The sequence below is a fragment of the Corvus hawaiiensis genome, chromosome 4 (assembly GCF_020740725.1).
Source record: "Corvus hawaiiensis isolate bCorHaw1 chromosome 4, bCorHaw1.pri.cur, whole genome shotgun sequence".
Lineage (NCBI taxonomy): Eukaryota > Metazoa > Chordata > Aves > Passeriformes > Corvidae > Corvus > Corvus hawaiiensis.
Genome location: NC_063216.1, coordinates 43,486,312 through 43,504,971, shown reverse-complemented (window position 1 = coordinate 43,504,971; position 18,660 = coordinate 43,486,312). Strand labels below are relative to the sequence as shown.

Sequence of the window (18,660 nt, the reverse complement as noted above, 5' to 3'; positions counted from 1 at the left end):
TATCATCTTTATTCCCAGACCTTCCTAGGCAGCCTATCATTTGGTAGATATCTTCGCCCAATGGTTGTTAGTTGGTTAAAATCCCCTTAGTGTTACAAGAGCTTGGGATGGTTTTGCTGGCTGCTTGAAAATCCATGCTTCCCATATCTTCATGATTAATATACTAAGTGTACATTATCATAGGTTGTTCAGCAGACCTAAATTGCTCAGAGAATTGGACTTAGGAGCTGGTGTGTGTATCTCTGATAAAGAGGAACAGATTTGACATCTTTTTTTCCTTGTTGAAAAAGTTCCTTTGGTTAGTCCACTTGTCAATTGTTTCAAAAAGTTCACAAAATTGTCAATTGTTTCACAAAATTGTGGTTTGAAAAGGTATTGGGACTTCTATTTTCTGCTTGTGTCAACATTTCTTACATTAATAATAAGTGCATCTGTTCTCTGCCCTGCCTTTTTGACCTAACAATGAGTAATAGTGTTGTTTACACCTTAGATCCTTTTGGAGGCCATCTATCTTTATGCTTTTTTGATACCTTTTCATAGCTTCATTTCTTTCTCTGTTCTGCCACACAATGACTTGAGAGTTCTTGCTGCTGTAGTGTGCCTCTAGACAAAGACTTGGTGGTGATCTGAGAGAGCCAGAGGTAAATTCAGATAGTTTCTTGGTCAATACTAGCCGCTCCGCACTGTGAATTTTATCCTCCGGTTAAATCAAGCTATGGTAAAAATTACAAATAGTTTTAAGGAAAATATGCTGAAACTGGCAGTTGGTATGTCTAGTGGAGGTAAAATGACTCAAATATTGAAAACATCTCACAGATTTGCTTTAGATTTTTACTTGAGAATTCTGCAATTTTTTAAGCTTAAAAAGTGCATAGCTAAGGATTTCAGGCAACAGTGACTGCTGTCTCATGAGAGAGAAAAGAACTGTGTGTAAAGAGGACCTTGCAGTTTCTGAATTCTGATTATAGGAAATGAGGTACCTTTTGATAACAAAAGTAAGCTGTCTTGGTTTGAAAGACAGGCGTCTGCTAAGGAAGGCAGGAGACTCCCTTGGAATGGCAGATGCAACCCCCTTTCCCTCCGAGTTATTATAACTTTGAAATCAAAGGGCTTTTAGGCAAAGATGTGGGAAATAGGAATAACAGTTCTTTACTATAACATATCTATATGTGTATAACCAGTCAAATAAGCAACAACAACTCTGGCAGTAACAGCAAACAATCACAAACCCAGTCCCAGCCTTCTCGGCTGTCGGGCCCTTTCCCCTCGGGTGCAGTTCCGCTCACAGCCGGCAGGGGCGCTGGCGGCTCCCGGTGAGCAGGGCAGGTGCGATGGTTCCCCCGCGGCTGCAGGGGGCGCTCCGGAGCGAGCTCGGGAAACCCGCGGCTCTGGTGCCCTGGGATCCCGGGAAGGATGGAACAAAGGCTTCACAAACCCCTGGGCAGCTGATCCCGGGCTCTCAGGAACAGCAGGCTGGAATGGCAGGCTGGAACGGAAGGGACGAGCACAAATCCCGGGTGGCGGACGAACTGTATCTAAACGGGGAACTCCCCGGAGGTCTGGGCAGGCAGGACGAGCAGGGCTACAACGCAGTGAAGGCTCGAAGCAATGGCGGGGCAGGGCGGCCACAGCCCGGCTCCCAGTGGGGCAGGGAAGGTGGGCTTAGGATCCCGGGGTTCCTCTGGCAGAAGGAAAAAGAAGCAGCCTCCCTCTCAGTCCAAACGCCGGGAACTGACTGTCCACACATCCAGGTGAAACAAAAGAGTAGCCAGATGCACCCCACCCCCAATGGTTAGGTCTTTCGTTTTTCTTAAATACCCAGCAATTTGTCCCCCTAGCAACACGTATGGGGAAAATTCCTTTGACAGAAAAAAAACCCAGGAGAACTCCTAAAACCCCAACATAAGCTTATCCATCTCTTCTGTCAACGTTAACTCTATTTCCCAAGGTGAAATAACATTGCTGAGTGACACCCTGACATGCTCTAGAACAAGTACTTTTGAATAGCTGCTTCAATGATCTTCTAATTTTTTGGTCAGTGATTTTAAGAATTTATTTGGTCTAAATACACAGCACTGTGAACTATAGAAAAATAAGTTGAGCTCTAAACAAAATTTGCAGTTTAGCAGTATTCCCAGAGCCATATACCAGCTCTGTTGTAAAGCAGCTAGAACAAAGAAGAAATAAACATTTTCAGTCCCTAAATGTCCTTTGATCTGGTGCTGATATGGCAAAGTCCAACCACAAAATACAAGCTGCAAAAGAAGAACTTTCTTGGGAGAAGCAATCTCTCTGTGGGACACATGGGCAGATAGCATGGTTAAAATAGTTGAAGCGTTGAGTCCTCCTACCTGTTATTAACACCTGCTGACACAATGCACCTTTGTTTGTTTTGCATTCACAAGTCATGCTGAAAAGGTTATGAGAGACAAAACCTTTGCTGTGCTCTGGTTACTGCACAGAGGTGCAATGATAACAGAGTAGCAGGGTCATTGATTTGTGTGATGTTCCAGCTGCAGGGCCAGGATCTAACAGTAGATAAAATCATGCTCTGTCATGCCAGGAAGTGAGAAGGCAGTTCAGCAGTGCTCGGTTTTGTCACTGGAGCTTTCAGAAAGTGCTAAGCAACCTCACTCATAAATTGTTCGACTGCAGGAACAGTGTCTATGTATCTCATGCACAGCAGGTAGGAATCTCAAAGTCCAAAGATGACAACTTACTTTCCTATCATCAAAAGTAATGAGAAAACAGGACAGGAAACATCTCTTGACTACTTAGGATATGAGACTGAGCTAATAATATGTGTAGGCATGCTTTTCTCTGACTGGGAAGATGAAATAAAACTTTGTGGGCTAGCATAACAAAAAGGATTGATTTGCATTAAAGGAGCAGGTAGAGGAATCAAATATTATTACAAACTTACTGCTGACAAGAAGAAAGGATTTTTATTACATGTTACTCCTGGGAAACTCTGGACAAATGAATCCAAAAGGGTTTACTTCAGGCCTCTCATGAGTTCTGAGGCAGCTGTGAACCTGTCCTGGTCCTGAACATCGAGCATGACCATGCATTTTAAGAAGGGGAGCATCTGACTGACAGCAGCCAGTTTAGACTAGACGTTTTTCTGGTTTTCTTGAATGTGATAAAATATAATTCCATGATATTTTGTGGGAGGAAAAGCCTCAAATCTTCTGTTGTGCTTCTTTGTTGGTCTTGTAGAAGAGCAAGCCGATTTCTCTAGTGATGCTGATATGTAAATGGTAGTTACAAGGTGTGGAGTCTTTCAGGGGTGAAGGGAGGCTGTGAAGGGAGGCAGTCTGCAGCCGAGTTAGATGTGATCTGAGCTTAGTATTATCAGGGATACCTTCTGCTACTTGCCTTGTGGAGCTCCCTGCTCCATGTTCCACCTTCAGTCGATCTGATTTCAACTTTTTCTTCTCAATCTGTGTGATCTGTGTGTATACCAAGTTAAGGCTATGTGCAGACAGCTGTTGCATTCAGCTACTTTGCCCCTCTTTCCGGACGCTCAAGGCGAGTCACCGATGGTGCTTTTCAAAGGGAAGTGGTGACAGTTTCCCCTGCCTGGTGCGTTGGAACAAAGTAACATGAGTATGTATTTGAAGGAAACTGACATAGTGCTCCCAATTCAGATGTGCTGTTCAGTGCTACATGCTGTAAGGTAACCTATGTGCTCAAAGGATGTCGTGGAGAAGTTTTGGAAAATGAAAGAAATGCGGAGGAGGTGGGATGGCAAGTGACAGTGGCAGGTCACAAAATGATTGTTACAATGACAGAGAAGTTAGAAGTCCTAAATTTCGCAAGTAAATTTGAGAGCTGGAGTACCTTTGACTTTGTAGTTAAGTTACTGTTTCAGCAGTTGCCTTCTCCTCACTTAAACGGAGAGAGATGAAATTCTACAACAAAGAATTTCTCGCTACCTCTGCACGACTGCCCTGTGCTGAAGCTCAGCTCCTGCAGCTCTCTGCCGTGCTGTCCCCGTACCCTCGAGCCTGTTGCTCGCGGGGCTGTGAGCCCAGCCGTGCCGTGCCGTGCCGGAGGCAGGGGGCGGGCTGGCCGTGCCGCTCGGGCCGGCTCCGGAGCGGGGCGGCCGCGGCGGGCTCAGGTGTGAGGGGAGGGCGAAGGCGCGGGCAGGGGCAGCCGCTCCGCAGCGGGCCCTGCGCGGCTGCTGCCGGCACCGCTTCCCGGGGCTGCTGCTCCTCGTGCTGCGCCGTCCCGTCCCGCCCCGGCGGCTGAGGTGAGCGGGGACCGTGGGCGTCCGCCTGCCGGCGGCTCTCGTCACCCGGAGACGGGTGTCCCCTAATCGTGCTTCCATCACCCCGGCGGGGGCGTATAAAAGGAGCGGGCGCGGGCGAGGCGGGCAGAGCGCGGCGCTGCCCCCCGCCCGCCGCCGGCCCCATGCAGCCCGCCATGATGATGTTCTCCAGCAAGTACTGGGCGCGCAGGGGCTTTTCGCTGGACTCGGCCCTGCCGGAGGAGCGTCCCGCCGCCGGCAGCCTCACCGTAAGTGCTGGGGCCGGGGCGAGCAGGGCGGGCGCCGGGGGGTCGGGGCCCGCCGGAGCCCGGGGCCAGGTAGCCGTGCGTCCCCCTTGCTCCTCGCTTCATGGTCAAGTCAGCAGTTCCTCAGCAGCTGCAGGGGCCGGGGAAACTATGCTGTCGAATCGGTCTCCGTTCAAAACGCTGCCTTGAAAGTGTCTCAGATAACAGAAAAAGTTTAATTAGCAATACAAGCCTTGTTGCAGAAATGAACCATATTGTTACTGAAATAATAGAAAAGCATCAGTTTAGTGGTGTTAAATGCTTGGATTTTGGAAGTCCTTGGTTAGTCCAGTGGGCTATATACATCAGCAGAACCTGTCTTTTCAGGGCGCTTGTAAGCCTCACAGCACGATCTATAAAGCGTTTTTGGCTAGACAGAAATGCCGTGCACCCGCACTGCGTTGGTGCCGATGGATTTGCGGCTGTGTTCCCGGCTTCTGTCGACGGGCAGGGGTGCAAGGACACGTGGGAACAACGTACCAGGGGACTGCTGAAAAACCCTGAGGAGATAGAATTGGTTCTCTGCGAGATGATGATACGGGTGCAACAGGCGCTTGGGTGGTTTCAAGCATGGGATAAACTTCTGTATGCTAACAAAGAAATGTATGTGTGCCTAAATAAGGCAACGTGCTCTAAATATGTGACATAATTAGGATTATGAAGACTGCCCCTTCAATAAAATTTTGTAACAAATTTTAGATTTTTATCAACTTGGGTAAAACCAGCAGAATGTACGGGCTTATACCTGTTGTGAATTGGCCTATTGTCTTTATAATAAAATGTGGAATATCCCTGTTTGTGCATGCTCTGATTTTATTGAAAGCATTGAATTAAATGGAATAAATTTGTGTTATTGTCTTCATATTTGAGTTTCTTCACTGAGTTTTGCTGCAAAGACTTCTTTTCCTGAGGACTTGCACTTGCTCCAGATAATTAATTTTCATTAGGAAAGTTGGTCTGTTAGTTGTTGTTTAATTATGAAGTGTACTAATGAGCATGCTAATAAAATTCAAGTTCAGCCTCTTCTACTGGGCTCCTAACAAATAGGTATTCATTCTAGTTTTCAGATGCTTAAGAGGGTCTTTCAGTCATCACTTTGGGTAATGCTCTCTTGAGGGTATTAGGGAACCTGTGACAGGCTTGGAAGGTGCCAAGTGCCCTTGTTTTCCAGAGGAACTGACAGTATTGAGTTTCTCAGATGCTTGGTTGACTCCATGGTCCTGTGTACATAGCTTCTAGAAAGCAGCACACATGGAAAAAACACAGATGCTGTAAAAATAGCACCTTTGTCACTTCATGTGGAGGTTGTGTTCTTGATATATGTGAAAAGGACTTAGCCAAATCCCAGATATTACTGAAGTTAACACAAAAGTGACCTTCCCCATAACTATCCCCTAGGCAAATGTCCTAACAAGAAGAATGATATAAGCTCAAATGCTAAAAAAATAAACACGTGTGAAACCATTCATATATCATTCTGCACACATAATTGGTTTTCCAGATTGTTTCCCTGTAGTCTAATAAATGATGAGAAGAGACCACAGAGACTTCTTAGCATGTCCCATACCTTGTTTAATTGTGGCTGGTTTCACCAGTGCCATTTAAAGTGTGTTATAAGACCTGTTTAAAAAGCTTAATTTTTGGGTTATTTTCTATAAGATGCTTTAGAAATTACTGAAGCACAATTTAATCCATTTTGAACATGGAAATAGTATATGCTTTTTAATGCCTATCTTCATATTTTTTATGGATTATAACAAAGCAGTTAACATCTAACTGGAGGCTTGATTTCTCCAGAAGTAACAGCCTAGGTATTGGAAAATGCAGGCTGCTTTTTGAAAATCATGGTCAATCTTATAAAAATTGTCTATAAAGGATGTACTGTTGGCATCTCAACAAGGTTTAAGCTGATAAAATGACATTTTTTGGAAAATGCTGACTGAAACTTTTCTTAGAGCAGTCTTGGACTCCCAAATTGTGAGAAGAATGTAAGAGTGGCCAAGGATGATGTGATTTTCTGTATTTTTTTGAGTTCCTCAGCGAACTCATCTTCTGTGGGATGTAAAGGTTTTCACAATGAGAAAAATCAACCGTTGGAGTCATCTTCTGAGAGAAGCAGTGGATTCCCCAACACCAGATGATTTTAAGATTCGGTTGGACAGGGTGCTGGGTCATCTTGTCTAGACCATGCTTTTGCCAAGAAGAGTTGGACCGGATGATCCTTGAGGTCCCTTCCAACTTGATATTCTCTGTTGCAGTCTAAGTATTTCTGTTCTTGTTTGAATAATCAACAGAGGTTTTGTTTTCTCAGAAAGAATTGCATTACATGATAACATTAATTGTACTACAAGAGAGAACATAAAGTTTTGGCTTTAAATTTATTGGTTAATTCAAAAATACAGACCAGTGCACATCTTTATAAGTTGACTGATACAGGGTAGAATAGCATCCCTGTGATTTTGCAGCAATATTCAGGTTACAGTAACTGATCTGCAGGCTTTACCAGTAATTTGGACTGTCTCCATTTGTTTCACATTTATGGCTAATGATAGCATTGCCCAAATAATGCCATCATATTTGTATCCCATTTATGCTTTTCCTTAGGCTTTTTTTTTTTTTTTTTGTACGGACTGGCTTCTTACACAATCGTCTCTAGCCGCGGCCTTTAACCTGTGATTCTGATTTCAAGTAAACACATGACCTTTTCTTTCAAATTAAGCCAGGATGAGTTCTGTTCAGCTATTTTAAACAAAAATTTCTCTTGCGGGAAAGGCCCTTTTTCATCTGAGATGATCATGTTCTTTATCCGTTTGTAGCTAAACAGATCGAGTTCTGGGAAAAATGAGGAAAAGAAAGGGAATAAAGGAAATGGGAAGAGTGAATCTGCTTCTGAAGGTGGCAAGACAGCTGTGGTGTTTTCCTTGAAGAATGAAGTTGGTGGATTGGTGAAAGCTCTTCGACTCTTCCAGGTAACGCTTAAAAATCATTTATGCTGACTGGACTGAGGATGGCTACTGAGGTCAGGCTCTTTGTTGATATAAATCTAATGGACCGTGGCAGAAGGAATAGAGTGCAGCTACACTCGCTCTGCAGAACTGAATAAAAGTAACTTAAAATTTTATGGACCATTGAACAAAGCATTTTGGGCTTGTGAAGGGTTTTCTGGACTATAGTTTGACAGTGATGCTGATGTTCACATCATTCACTTTAGGTTTCTGACGTGATTCCCAACACTGTAAATTAGATTTAAAGTTGACTGTGCAGACTACAATGAAAGGAGGCACTTTCAGAGAGCAATTTGGAATCTAAGTTACATACAATCAGGTGGTGCTGGCGGCAACCTTGCTTGGTCTTGAAATTAGAGACACCTTTAAGTGCTTACAGGCTCAGGGTTTTATGTGTCTAACTGGAATGTAAATTGTGAAGTATTGGTTCCCACACAGATCGCCATGCAATCAGTGCTGTAGGTCAGACTCCTGGTCAGAATGTTTGGAGTCATGTCTGAAGATCGTTAAAGCAGTATGATAAAAGTCTGAGGTCATTCAGTCTGTGCAGTGCAGTGAAGAGAAAGTTAGGAGGTGGCTTGGAGCCTGCCTCAGGCCAAACCATCAGAGGGATGTAAGTATGGGATCACTGGGCATTACCAGTCCTCAGTCATAGTAGCAGGCTCTGGGAACAGATTCCCAAGGCTGATGTAGATTCGACACGTAGATTCTCCAGCCAAGAAAACGAGGTGAGTTAGACCCACAGGAGGGAGTCTGCCAGGAAGCAGGGTGTTTGACAAAAAGAATGGAAACCTAAGGTGAGTGAACATGTGTTGCAGTAGGAGTTGTGTTTTCAATGCAGCTTTTCTCCACGGGTTAAATGTCTAACTGCAGCTCTGGCTGAAATGCTTGTATGGGTTCATACCTGAAATTCTGGATTTGCACATCTGTTACCCCTTCTTGGGAATAGGCATAAAATTCACTCTGGTCTCTTAAAATGTGTCTGGAAGATGTGGCAGGGATATCCACCCACATTTGTGCAGTCACTTAACAATTTGAGTTCTGCAGGGGGGAGTGCAGGGTTTTTTTCTCTACTTAACCTAGGGAATACCAAATTGAATTTGTTATGTGATTGGGTTGCTACACCGTATACACAGTTATGGAGTATGCCAGTGAAGTATGTGTATGCAGAGGTGTAAAAGCAGACACTGCTGGTTGGCTGTACCAGAGGAGACCTGCACCTGAAATGGACATTCATGTAAAATACAATGGGAAGTGGAAGTACAGACACGAATTCCTTCCCATTTGGAAGTCAACAAATGTTTTATTGGCTCCACTGAGTAAGTGCAAGAATAGTTGTGAAAAGTAATGGATAGTTTCTGTCTAGTAAGAAAAAGGAAAAATCGGAGTCTGTAGAAGGTCAGTCATGTTGAGAGGAGAGCAGCCATCTAATCCAGCCTCCTGTTTTGATGCAAGGCTGTCACACTAGATCAGGTCAGCCATAGCACGTTACAGTTATCTGTGATTGTATGATACCCTTGGCAGACCAGTAGTTGTGGTGGGAGAGAGACCCCATAGGGAAGTTTTCATGCTAGCAGTATTTACACTCTGATGTTTGTTGCATGAGTTGTGTTTGATGGGGACATTGCAACAGAGAATGTATTGAGTTGGATTTTAATTTTATTACTGTTAACACTCCATGATATTGATAATTGCACAGTAGATAGGTGAGGACTGATACAGAGCTATTCTCAAAAAGAAAATTTCTTCCTCATGTAATAAGGTTTACTTTAAACATCTGTTTAAAGAAGCACACTCAATTATATTTAAAATAACATTATTATTATGCAAATTTCCCACTAAAATGTCATTGAATTTAATATTTATAGCAAAGATAAATATGAAATTGCATTAAATAATAAAAAAAATTGTGTTATACTGTCCTCTGTAAGAGATTGTCTTGGTAGATAAAATGAAATCATTACTTGGCTTTCTTCATTAAAAATAATAATTTTATTTTTACTTTCCATGTAAGTTTTTTTTTTTTATCAGTATTTATTATGTGTCACTAACTAATCCTGTAAATAGAAAAAGGGAGTACTTTCAATAAAAAGACCTTTTATTAACTGGAAAAACTTTCCTGAGGAATATGCCACCAATATTGCTCTTCAAGGTATGTCTGTATTTCATCTGTTATTTCATCTTTCCACAGGAAAAACATGTGAGTATGGTTCATATTGAATCACGAAAATCAAAGAGAAGGAATTCAGAGGTGGAAATTTTTGTGGACTGTGACTGCAGTAAGAAAGAATTTAATGAACTAATCCAGTTGCTCAAGTTTCAAACTAATATAGTGTCTCTCAATCCACCAGAAAACATCTGGACTGATGAAGAAGGCAAGGCTGTTTTTGTATCACTTGGTTTAGACACTGACAGACATTCTGTACAGGTATCTCCATGACCTTGCACTCCAGTACATTCAATTTTCATTCTGTCTCCTACAGATCTCGACTGTGTCCCTTGGTTCCCCAGGAAGATCTCTGAGTTAGACAAATGCTCTCAGAGAGTTTTGATGTATGGATCTGAGCTGGATGCTGATCACCCGGTAAGTGTAACAGAAATTTGTCCCGTAGATAATTTGTTCAGGTTATTTGCCAGTCAAATAAAAAGCCTGTTGACTTCTGATTGTTTTCAGAAGATGAGGACTGGTTTCTCTTCGGTAGTTTCAGTGAATTTGTCTTCCTTTTCTGTAGAAGGATACACAAAATGGAGGTCCTCCAGAAAACTTATTCATTGTTTAACAAGTGTATCCTCTTTTGTACTGCTTGCCTTTTTTAAAAAAAAAAAAAAAATTGGTTGAGAGGAAGGTTTTAAACTTTAAAGAGTTTAGATCAAAATGACCTTCAGTTCAGAAGATCTTTTAAACTTTAAAGAGTTTATATCAAAAAGACCTTCAGACTTCAGCCAGAAGTAGCTCTTAGGTAAGAATTGCTATTGTCAATAGGTGTCAGAGAAGAAAGAATTATGAAGGAATTATTTGGCACTCAGGAGATAATTACAAGATAAACCAGAGAAATATATTCCTGTTTTTGATGAATGCAGCAGATGGGAAGGTGTCTCTCATTGTTTCCTGACTTTGGTGGCAGGAGACAAGCCTGCATACACAAGCTGTATCTATACTAGTGCCAAACGCTCCATGCAAAAGACAGAAAAAGGAGTTTGTTATGTTTTATTTCTTGTGCTAATGGCTATAAATTCTTAACCTCTGAGTCTTTAGATGGCAGATGATTGAAAGCATTTGTGTTTAAATATTTTCTCTTGCCATAAATCCAAGTTTCTACCTCTGAATGGCTTGACTTAAAGATACTGGTGGTAGGCAGTTGTATTAATTCCTAAAATAGGCTGGATTAAACTGGTATTTGTCAGAAACTTCCAGCTGAAAGGAAGTAGGCTGTGAACTGAGATATCTGACCATAAGACCGTCTTGTAATAGAATCAAATTGAACTCTTGCTGTAGATGATAGTGTCCTTTGTTTTTCATTGCACAAATTTTGTGCTGTGGTGGCAGCTCAGGCACAGATTCTCACTCCTGTGCACACAAGCCAAGTGGACACCATCACAAAGCTCCATGGCAGCCCCACTTTCTCTGGTGTCACCTGCCCACATACCAGCCACAGTCATCATCATCATCACCTTGCTTCATTCCCAGCCTCCTCTATCATGTGGGAGCCCTTCCCATACTGAGGGCCCATAGTCAGGGAGCATGTTCCTGGATCCTGGTTTCTGCCATGCACTTTTTGATGACAAATTAGGATTTCATTCACATTTTCTCAGAAAGGAAAAGCCTGTTGATTTTCTTCAACCGTTAACCATAATTTGGTTCAAACAGAAGTTGTAGTGACAGCTCATTCCAGCTTTGAGTTTATGGCTGTGACAGGCCATTAGATACTGTTTTATGTTCTGAGTTGGTACCTTCACTAAATACTTGAGCACTCTGCTGAAAATTTGCCTTCAGTTTTACAAAAACCAGACATTTGCATTATATGAATACATATTTTACACTTGGGAGAACTCTTACAAACACAATTTACACACCATTTGTTAGCCTATGCAGCATGTTAGATGCTAGAAATGGGGTCAGAACCTTTAAATCTGTGACTAGCCTTTGAAAGGCCACTCCAGGTGCCCTGTTCCTTAGCAGTGGCATGTGGGTGCCAGAGGACCAAAGAGAATTATCTTCTTACAGAACCTGTAATGATAGCACCACTTCAGCAGCTTAGCCCTAACCCACTCCACAATGGCTAATGATTTCAGTCTCAGTTTCATCACACTTGACAAGCTTTTAAGTTCCCTGTACTGTCTTCCATCACTTTCCAGGTCTCTTGAATGGTCTTCAGCTGAGTAACTCAACATTTACATCAAAAGGTATAAAGGAGACAAGGAGGCTCCCCCAGATTACAGCAACTTTTTGCCAGTCAAAGAAGCTTTTCTGTGCAGGAGTGGAGGTTTGAAGGCTTTCTCTAGTCCTGTGAAATCCTCCCATACTCTGCCCCAGCAGCACAGCTTTGGTTTATGGGGCAGTAAAATGTCTTCTGAGTTTTATGGAAGCTCATACAAGTATTTCAAATCAAACAATGTTATCTTTTCATTTGCTTCAGTGTTTTGCATTTGTCTATGTGAGCAGTAAGGAAAAAAGACATTTTAATTTTCAGCTCTGATGGGGGAAAACTTAAATGCACTTTCTGGGCTACTAACTGGGGAACTTAGGTAACTCTTTACCCTTTTTTATCTTCAAGAGCCAGGCAGTTCTACTTTGAAAATAATTTGCTCTTCTTGTAGTCCAAACCTGAACTGTCTTTATATTTTATAGGTATAGAAAAGATCTTGTTCTAATTTTGAATAGCTCGAAGAGCTGTAAGTGGCCAGCATGTATGTGTTATACAACTCTTTTGCTCTTAATATGGAAAAGGTAACCCATGAGGTCGAGCCCTTCCTTTGTAACTCAAACCGAAGCAATATGCCTGATTGGTGCTGGAGGCTGATGGTTCTGTTCCTAGTGTGTTGATTAAGATGGCAACTGCTGAAAAAAGAATCTTCAAAATGAGTTGCATATGATCTTTAGATGCTTGATTCTAGTGAAGACAGATATATTAAGAATAGGTAGATTATTTTGCTATGTACCTGTGTGTAGATCTGAGTTCAGATCAAGAAAAACATGAGTGAGATGAAATGATAAAAAAAAGTTTCCCTTTTCAACATCTTGGATGAATGACTGTACCTATGCACAAAACTGTCTTGAAAGAACTCCTGTGGAACTCCGGTGAAGAAAAAAAGGAAAAAATCCCTTATTTTCTCTTGCACTTCTGTAGACAGTGTTAATCAAAATACAATGCAACTAAGTACTAAATAAACATTTTAATGATTTATTTTATAATACTTACAGCTAATTTTATGCCCTTATTGTAAATGACTCTCTTCTTCCTTGCTTAAGGGATTTAAAGACAATGTCTATCGACAGAGAAGAAAGTACTTTGTGGATGTTGCCATGAGCTATAAATAGTAAGTACTGGCATAGTTCTTCCCTGTGCTGCTGACTAGTTAGAATTCATGCTCTACTTAATTCTGTAGGATGAAGTTCAACAGTAGACAAAGTCATCCTTTAAACTTTGACTAGTTTAGTGTAGGCTATAAATTACAAACCTGATGCTTGGAATCCTGTTACATTTTTGATACAGCTACAGGCAAGTCAAGCATTTGAAAGGCAAACATTCTCTCTTTAGCATTTAATTCACATCTGCTTAAACTTTAGAAAATATTTTACAAATATTTGCATGTCTTACTGACAAACTGACACACTTCTGAATCACGCATATCTAGCATACATAGTTGGAAGTGCTCACTAAACCCCAAAATTTTTATTTTCTTTTGATGCACATGCTATACTGGACTGAGGCCAATCGTATGAGGTTCAACAAACCAGGTGCTGGGTCCTGCACTTGGGTCTTAAAAACCTGCAGTGATGCAGGCTGGGAGAAGATTAGCTGGAAAGCTGCTCAGTGGAAAAGGATTTGGAGATGCTGGTTGGCAGCATCTGACCATGAGCCAGCAGTTGCCCAGGTGGCCAAGAAGGCCAATGGCATCATGGCCTGTATCAGAAATGGTATGTGCACCAGGACAAGGGCAGTGATTCTCTCCGTGTACTCAGCACTGGTGAGGCCACACCTCAAATCCTGTGTCCAGTTTTGGGCCTCTCACTGTAAAAAGGACATTGAGGTGCTGGAGAAGGGCAGTGGAGCTGGGGAACGGGCTGGACCACAAGTCTGATGAGGAGTGGCTGAGGGAGCTGGGGTTATTTATCCTGGAGGAAAGAAGGCTCAGGGAAGACCTTATCACTCTATGCAAGGAGGTTCTGTGAGGAGGGGATTGGCCTCTTCTCCCAGACAAGTGACAGGATGAGAGGAAATGGCATCAAGCTGCACAAGGGGAGGTTTAGATTGGAAATTGGGAAACATTTTTTTATTGAAAGGATGGCCGGGCATTGGAATAGGCTGCTCAGGGAAGTGATGGGATCACCACCCCCGGAAGTGTCCAAAAGGTGGTTGGATGTGGCTCTTGGGGACAAGGTTTAGTGGTGAACATAGCAGTGCTGAGTTAACAGTTGGACTTGATGATCTTAGAGGTCTTTTCCAACCTTAACAGTTCTATGATGCTACTCAACTGCAAAAGACCATTTATCAATTTTGCCAACACAGCTCCAAATTTCTTACAATTTAGTCAGTGCATTTCTATGTAGTTAGAGAAGCTGGTGGCTGTGCACAAATACACTGCAAGTGTTTTCTCATTCTGATTTTTTTTTCCCACTTCAAGTCAGTATTTTCAATTTGCTACAGTTCCTGGAAGTTAGGAAACTTTCTGTTCTACCTACAAACACCTACTGTGTTGCAATTTTCTTGTCACAGAAGCACTCAACTAATTGTAATCCTACTCTAGGTTTTATTTGCAACAGGTTTAAGCCCTCATTCTCAAGGGAAAGAACATATTAATTTCATGTTCTTTTCCATTTTCTTATCCACACTTCTTCAGGTTTTTCATTTTTTCTCCTATGAGATTTCTGCCTATGTGATTTAAGAATATGAAAAGTGCTTTTTTCCCCCCCACCTATAGGAGGCACATCCTGTCAGGAATCAAGTCAAAACTGAATTTTTGAAGGTTTTTCAGTATAAGCTTATTATAAAGCCTGCAGAAGGCTGGGGAGGGAACAGAAGGATTAACTCTGCTTTGTGACCATTAATTCTGATTATATTTCTCCTTTACTTTTGTCCCATGCTGGTCATTAAGCTATTGCCAGTCCTACACATGTGCAGGTGCTAGTGTTCTTTCCCCTTTCTTTCCGCCCACAGTGGTATTTGCTGAGCTGGGTGCTAATGACATCCATCCAGCACACTGAGCTGCTGCCTGCAGGGGCAGGTGCTTATTGGTAGAGAAGCTCTCTAGGCTGTCCAGGTAAGCCCTGAGTTTAGCCAGCTTTCAAACATAAGTTGAGATAGCTTTTTTGTCAGTATGTTTGTTTACAGCTGATTGATTTGTTATCTTTCTTTTAGTCTAATGCTTGCAGTGAAGTTAGTGCTTCTTGCCTAGCATTTATTGCAGTGTGAAATGTCAAGTGCATACCTGTGGATGAGGACAGGCTGTGTGTGCTCTTAGGCTCTTTCAGTAAGTGGGATAGATCTCCATTTACCCATGATGGTAGCAGTAGTGCTGTGCATTTCACAGCAGCTAACTTGCTGGTAACATCTTCCTTCCTTCTCCCTCTCAGCTGCCTAAGTGCTGGAAAGGTGATGCAGCTGGCTTGCTAGGCAGTAGTTGGTCTTTTGCTTCAAAGTGTGGGGTTTTTTCCCACCCTGAAACCAGATGAGAAACACATTTTGCAAAATAACGTAAAGTAATCCTGTACATTTCCAGAAAATAAAACAAATAAAGGAAAGGAAAACCTTTTCCTTCTTTAGATTTTGAAGGCTTAAGAACAGTTTTGCAGGCACATTATAAAAATTACACAATCCAAACCAGAGGTTATTTGAGGACCGGATCTTGTACTTCAGCAAAACTGCTCAGATGTACTCCTTCATTCCACTCATCTTTCCAAGCCTTTAAAAGATTTCAAACTTGTCCTATTATTGCAAGCAGAAAGAAAAGAAGAGGCTTCAAATACTCTTAGCTAGGGACCAGAAAAAGACTGGGAGACCAGTGGTTAGGGCAGTTACCTAATGTGTCAAAATCTCATTCATACTTCAGGTCTCCTGCAGTGGTTATCCTTACCCCCAGGGACATGCTGTATCTACTGGTCTGTACAGTCAGTCTGTCTCTGGGTATCCATGGAGAGACAGCCCAGGGAGATACCCCCAGTAGCCTGCTGCAGCACAGCCTAAGCCATGCTGAGGAAAGGCAAATCAGCTCAGGGAAGACTCTGTGCTGCTATACAGCTGGGCTGTTTCTGCTACCAATGCTGTGGAGCTCAGAGTTACCAGAGGTGTCTTGACACTACATCACAGTCTCATCACACTCTCTTCAGTTGTCTAATGACTATTTACCTATTTCTACAAACAGAACATCTCTTTCACAAGGGCTGCTCTCCTTGGGGATAAACACCTCTCAGTGTCTTCCAGGCAAGTGACCTTCCTAATCACTTACTGAGGCTTGATGTGTTTCTACTTATCATTTTCCACTGTGAAAAAAACAACAATCCACACTTGTTTCCTTAAAAAAAAAAAAACAAAAAACCAAAAAACAAAGAGATTTGGCTGCAAGGAATTGGCTCCATAAAAAGTTGAGTTGAAAATCCCAGATCAGCATTTCCTTTATTAATTGCTACTGTTCTATAGTGGTAGATGCTTTGCTTTGCTTGAACACGAAGTGGTGTCTGTAATGGAGAGAGAGAGTCAGAAACATTGCAAAGTGAACTTGGAGGAGCAGATATTTGCTGGAGCCAGGCATTAAAGGAAAAGACATGTTAATAGAGCATAGCAGTGAAGATCAGCTGTATGAAATAAATGGACCAAAAACCCAATAAAAAACACCATATTCCTCCCTCCTTCACTTAGCTTCTATCCTAAAGATAGTGAAAATGTGTTAATCTTGCTAATTAGTCCTTTGAGACTGATTAGGGTTTGGAAAAGTGTTGAGAAAATTAAATCTGGAGGAAACATATGATGTTCAAGAGGGAATTAATAATACAAGTTGATAGCTCATGACCATGGCAAAATGGAAAGACCCTATTTTAATAAGGAGAAATAAAAATTCACATTAGGTTATCTTGTACAGTCATCTTAGCCACAAGGAAACTGGCTTTGCAGGTTGGCCATTTCCGTGATTTACTGAAATGTTTGAGTGCAAGATGGATCTTGCTTGTTGAAATAAGAAGGTAAGAAATATGAAGTTTGCAGAGCTGAGGGAAAAAGGCATAGATCCTCCCACAAGTCTGGCTGCCTTGATTCTCTCTATAAAGAAAGCAGTATCTGATCAGATGGAAATAAGATCAGCTCTCCTAGGCATAAAGCCTATTAAGGAATTAATGTTCAGTGAACCTTACTTCAGTACTAATGAATTAATTGAAACAATAACTAAGTTATAAACCTTTTAGTGAGCAGTGAACAAGCTTCAGATCCTTGATTGTGTTTATGCCTTTCTAGTGACAGGCTAAATAAAAACATCTCCTCCTCCTCCTTGATGTGCCAGTGCTGACCCATAGTGGCAGTATTCATAGTAGGGGTCAGGCCAAAGGAAAAGGGATGAGGCTGGGTATTCTGGCTAGTGCAAGTGGATGGAGTAGCAACCTGCTTGTATCTGTCATGCATAGTACAGTTCAGAATAGCTGTGCTATGCTTTCCATGAGCTGGCAGGCAGCTTAAGGCTTATGAAGTGTTAAGGGGGAAGACAGATACTAGACCTGAAGGACTGTCTCCCAGTGCAGGATGGCACAAACCCAGAGCAGCTGCTGTGGATGAGAAATACTTCACTAGATGTGTTGCAATTCTTGTCATGTCTGCAAAAGGGGCTGACAGGGAACTACTTCATTTATTGGATATTCAGCAGTCCCTACCAAGTACGAGTACCTCATACAAAGTTGCCTTTGACTGACAGATAACTGCCATGGATCAAAATCCTTTGATACCATGGCAGGCAGGGGGATTAAATGGTAAATTTTCAATAAAGATGAGGGGACGACCACAATGAATGTAGGGCAGATGATCCTCTCTTGTGCATGTAGGGACTGCGTAACAGCAATCAAATGTGACATGAGGGCTTATTCCTTGTTACCTTGTACAGTGGAGACAGGATTATGAATTGGGCAAGAACTGCCAGCAAAAGCCCAGCACTGTGCTTCTCCTGCTGCAGTGGAGTTCCCCGTGCCTGATACGCCTGATCAGCTGCTGTCTGTGGTACTGGGGAAGCTGCAGCACTGGGCTGGGAGTGCCCACATTGCCAGCCCTGTGGCAGGAGAGTGAGAGATAAGGACTGATGGAGCGGAGGAGGACCTTGTGAATCCCTTTGCCAATCTGTACGTAATTACAGTGCAGCAGAAGAAGATGCCTGTGGAGAAGGCAGATTGCAGAGGTTACATATTCTAGATTGTGAATATTAAATCCAGAGAAACATTATAACATTTCTAGGGGGAATTAATGACATGAGACGATGGCCCATGACCATGACATGGGAAATTCCTTACAGCTAAATACAAAGTAATGCAAGCTGGAAGGAGCTCTTTGCAATGTTCACATTGTCAGTTGGTTTTGAATTAACTGTAACTACGCAAGGCAAATCTTGGATGTCAGAAACAGATTTGCAGGTACCCTGGAAGGCTCCTGCTTTGCAATATCTGTACATTGGTGCAAGGGGGAGGGGGCAGAGGAACAGGGCAGAAATAAAAGAAGATATGTATTTAAATGCTTAGTTTCACTTAGGCTGGGCTGCTGGCTCTGAGATGAGCTTTCTCATAATGTAGTCCTGCATGAATTTGGGGTTCCAAACATATCTGCACATGTAAACAACAGTCTAAGCAATAAATATACAGTTTTTATTTTGGTCCATACACTTCTAAGCATTTATGTAATTGTCTAGTCTT

The 18,660-nt window shown here is 42.2% G+C and overlaps 1 protein-coding gene across 1 annotated transcript in view; it reads left to right on the top strand.

The window, feature by feature from the left end:
• Nucleotides 1-4,374: 4,374 nt before the first annotated feature.
• The window catches only part of TPH2 (tryptophan hydroxylase 2), a 50,934-nt gene continuing 36,648 nt past the window's right edge, over nucleotides 4,375-18,660 (top strand). Inside the window, exons 1-5 of the mRNA XM_048302666.1 lie at nucleotides 4,375-4,521; nucleotides 7,374-7,526; nucleotides 9,754-9,937; nucleotides 10,046-10,146; nucleotides 13,033-13,100. Of these exons, the coding sequence (XP_048158623.1) occupies nucleotides 4,417-4,521; nucleotides 7,374-7,526; nucleotides 9,754-9,937; nucleotides 10,046-10,146; nucleotides 13,033-13,100 (611 nt within the window). The 5' untranslated portion in view covers nucleotides 4,375-4,416. The remainder of the gene's footprint in view (nucleotides 4,522-7,373; nucleotides 7,527-9,753; nucleotides 9,938-10,045; nucleotides 10,147-13,032; nucleotides 13,101-18,660) is intronic.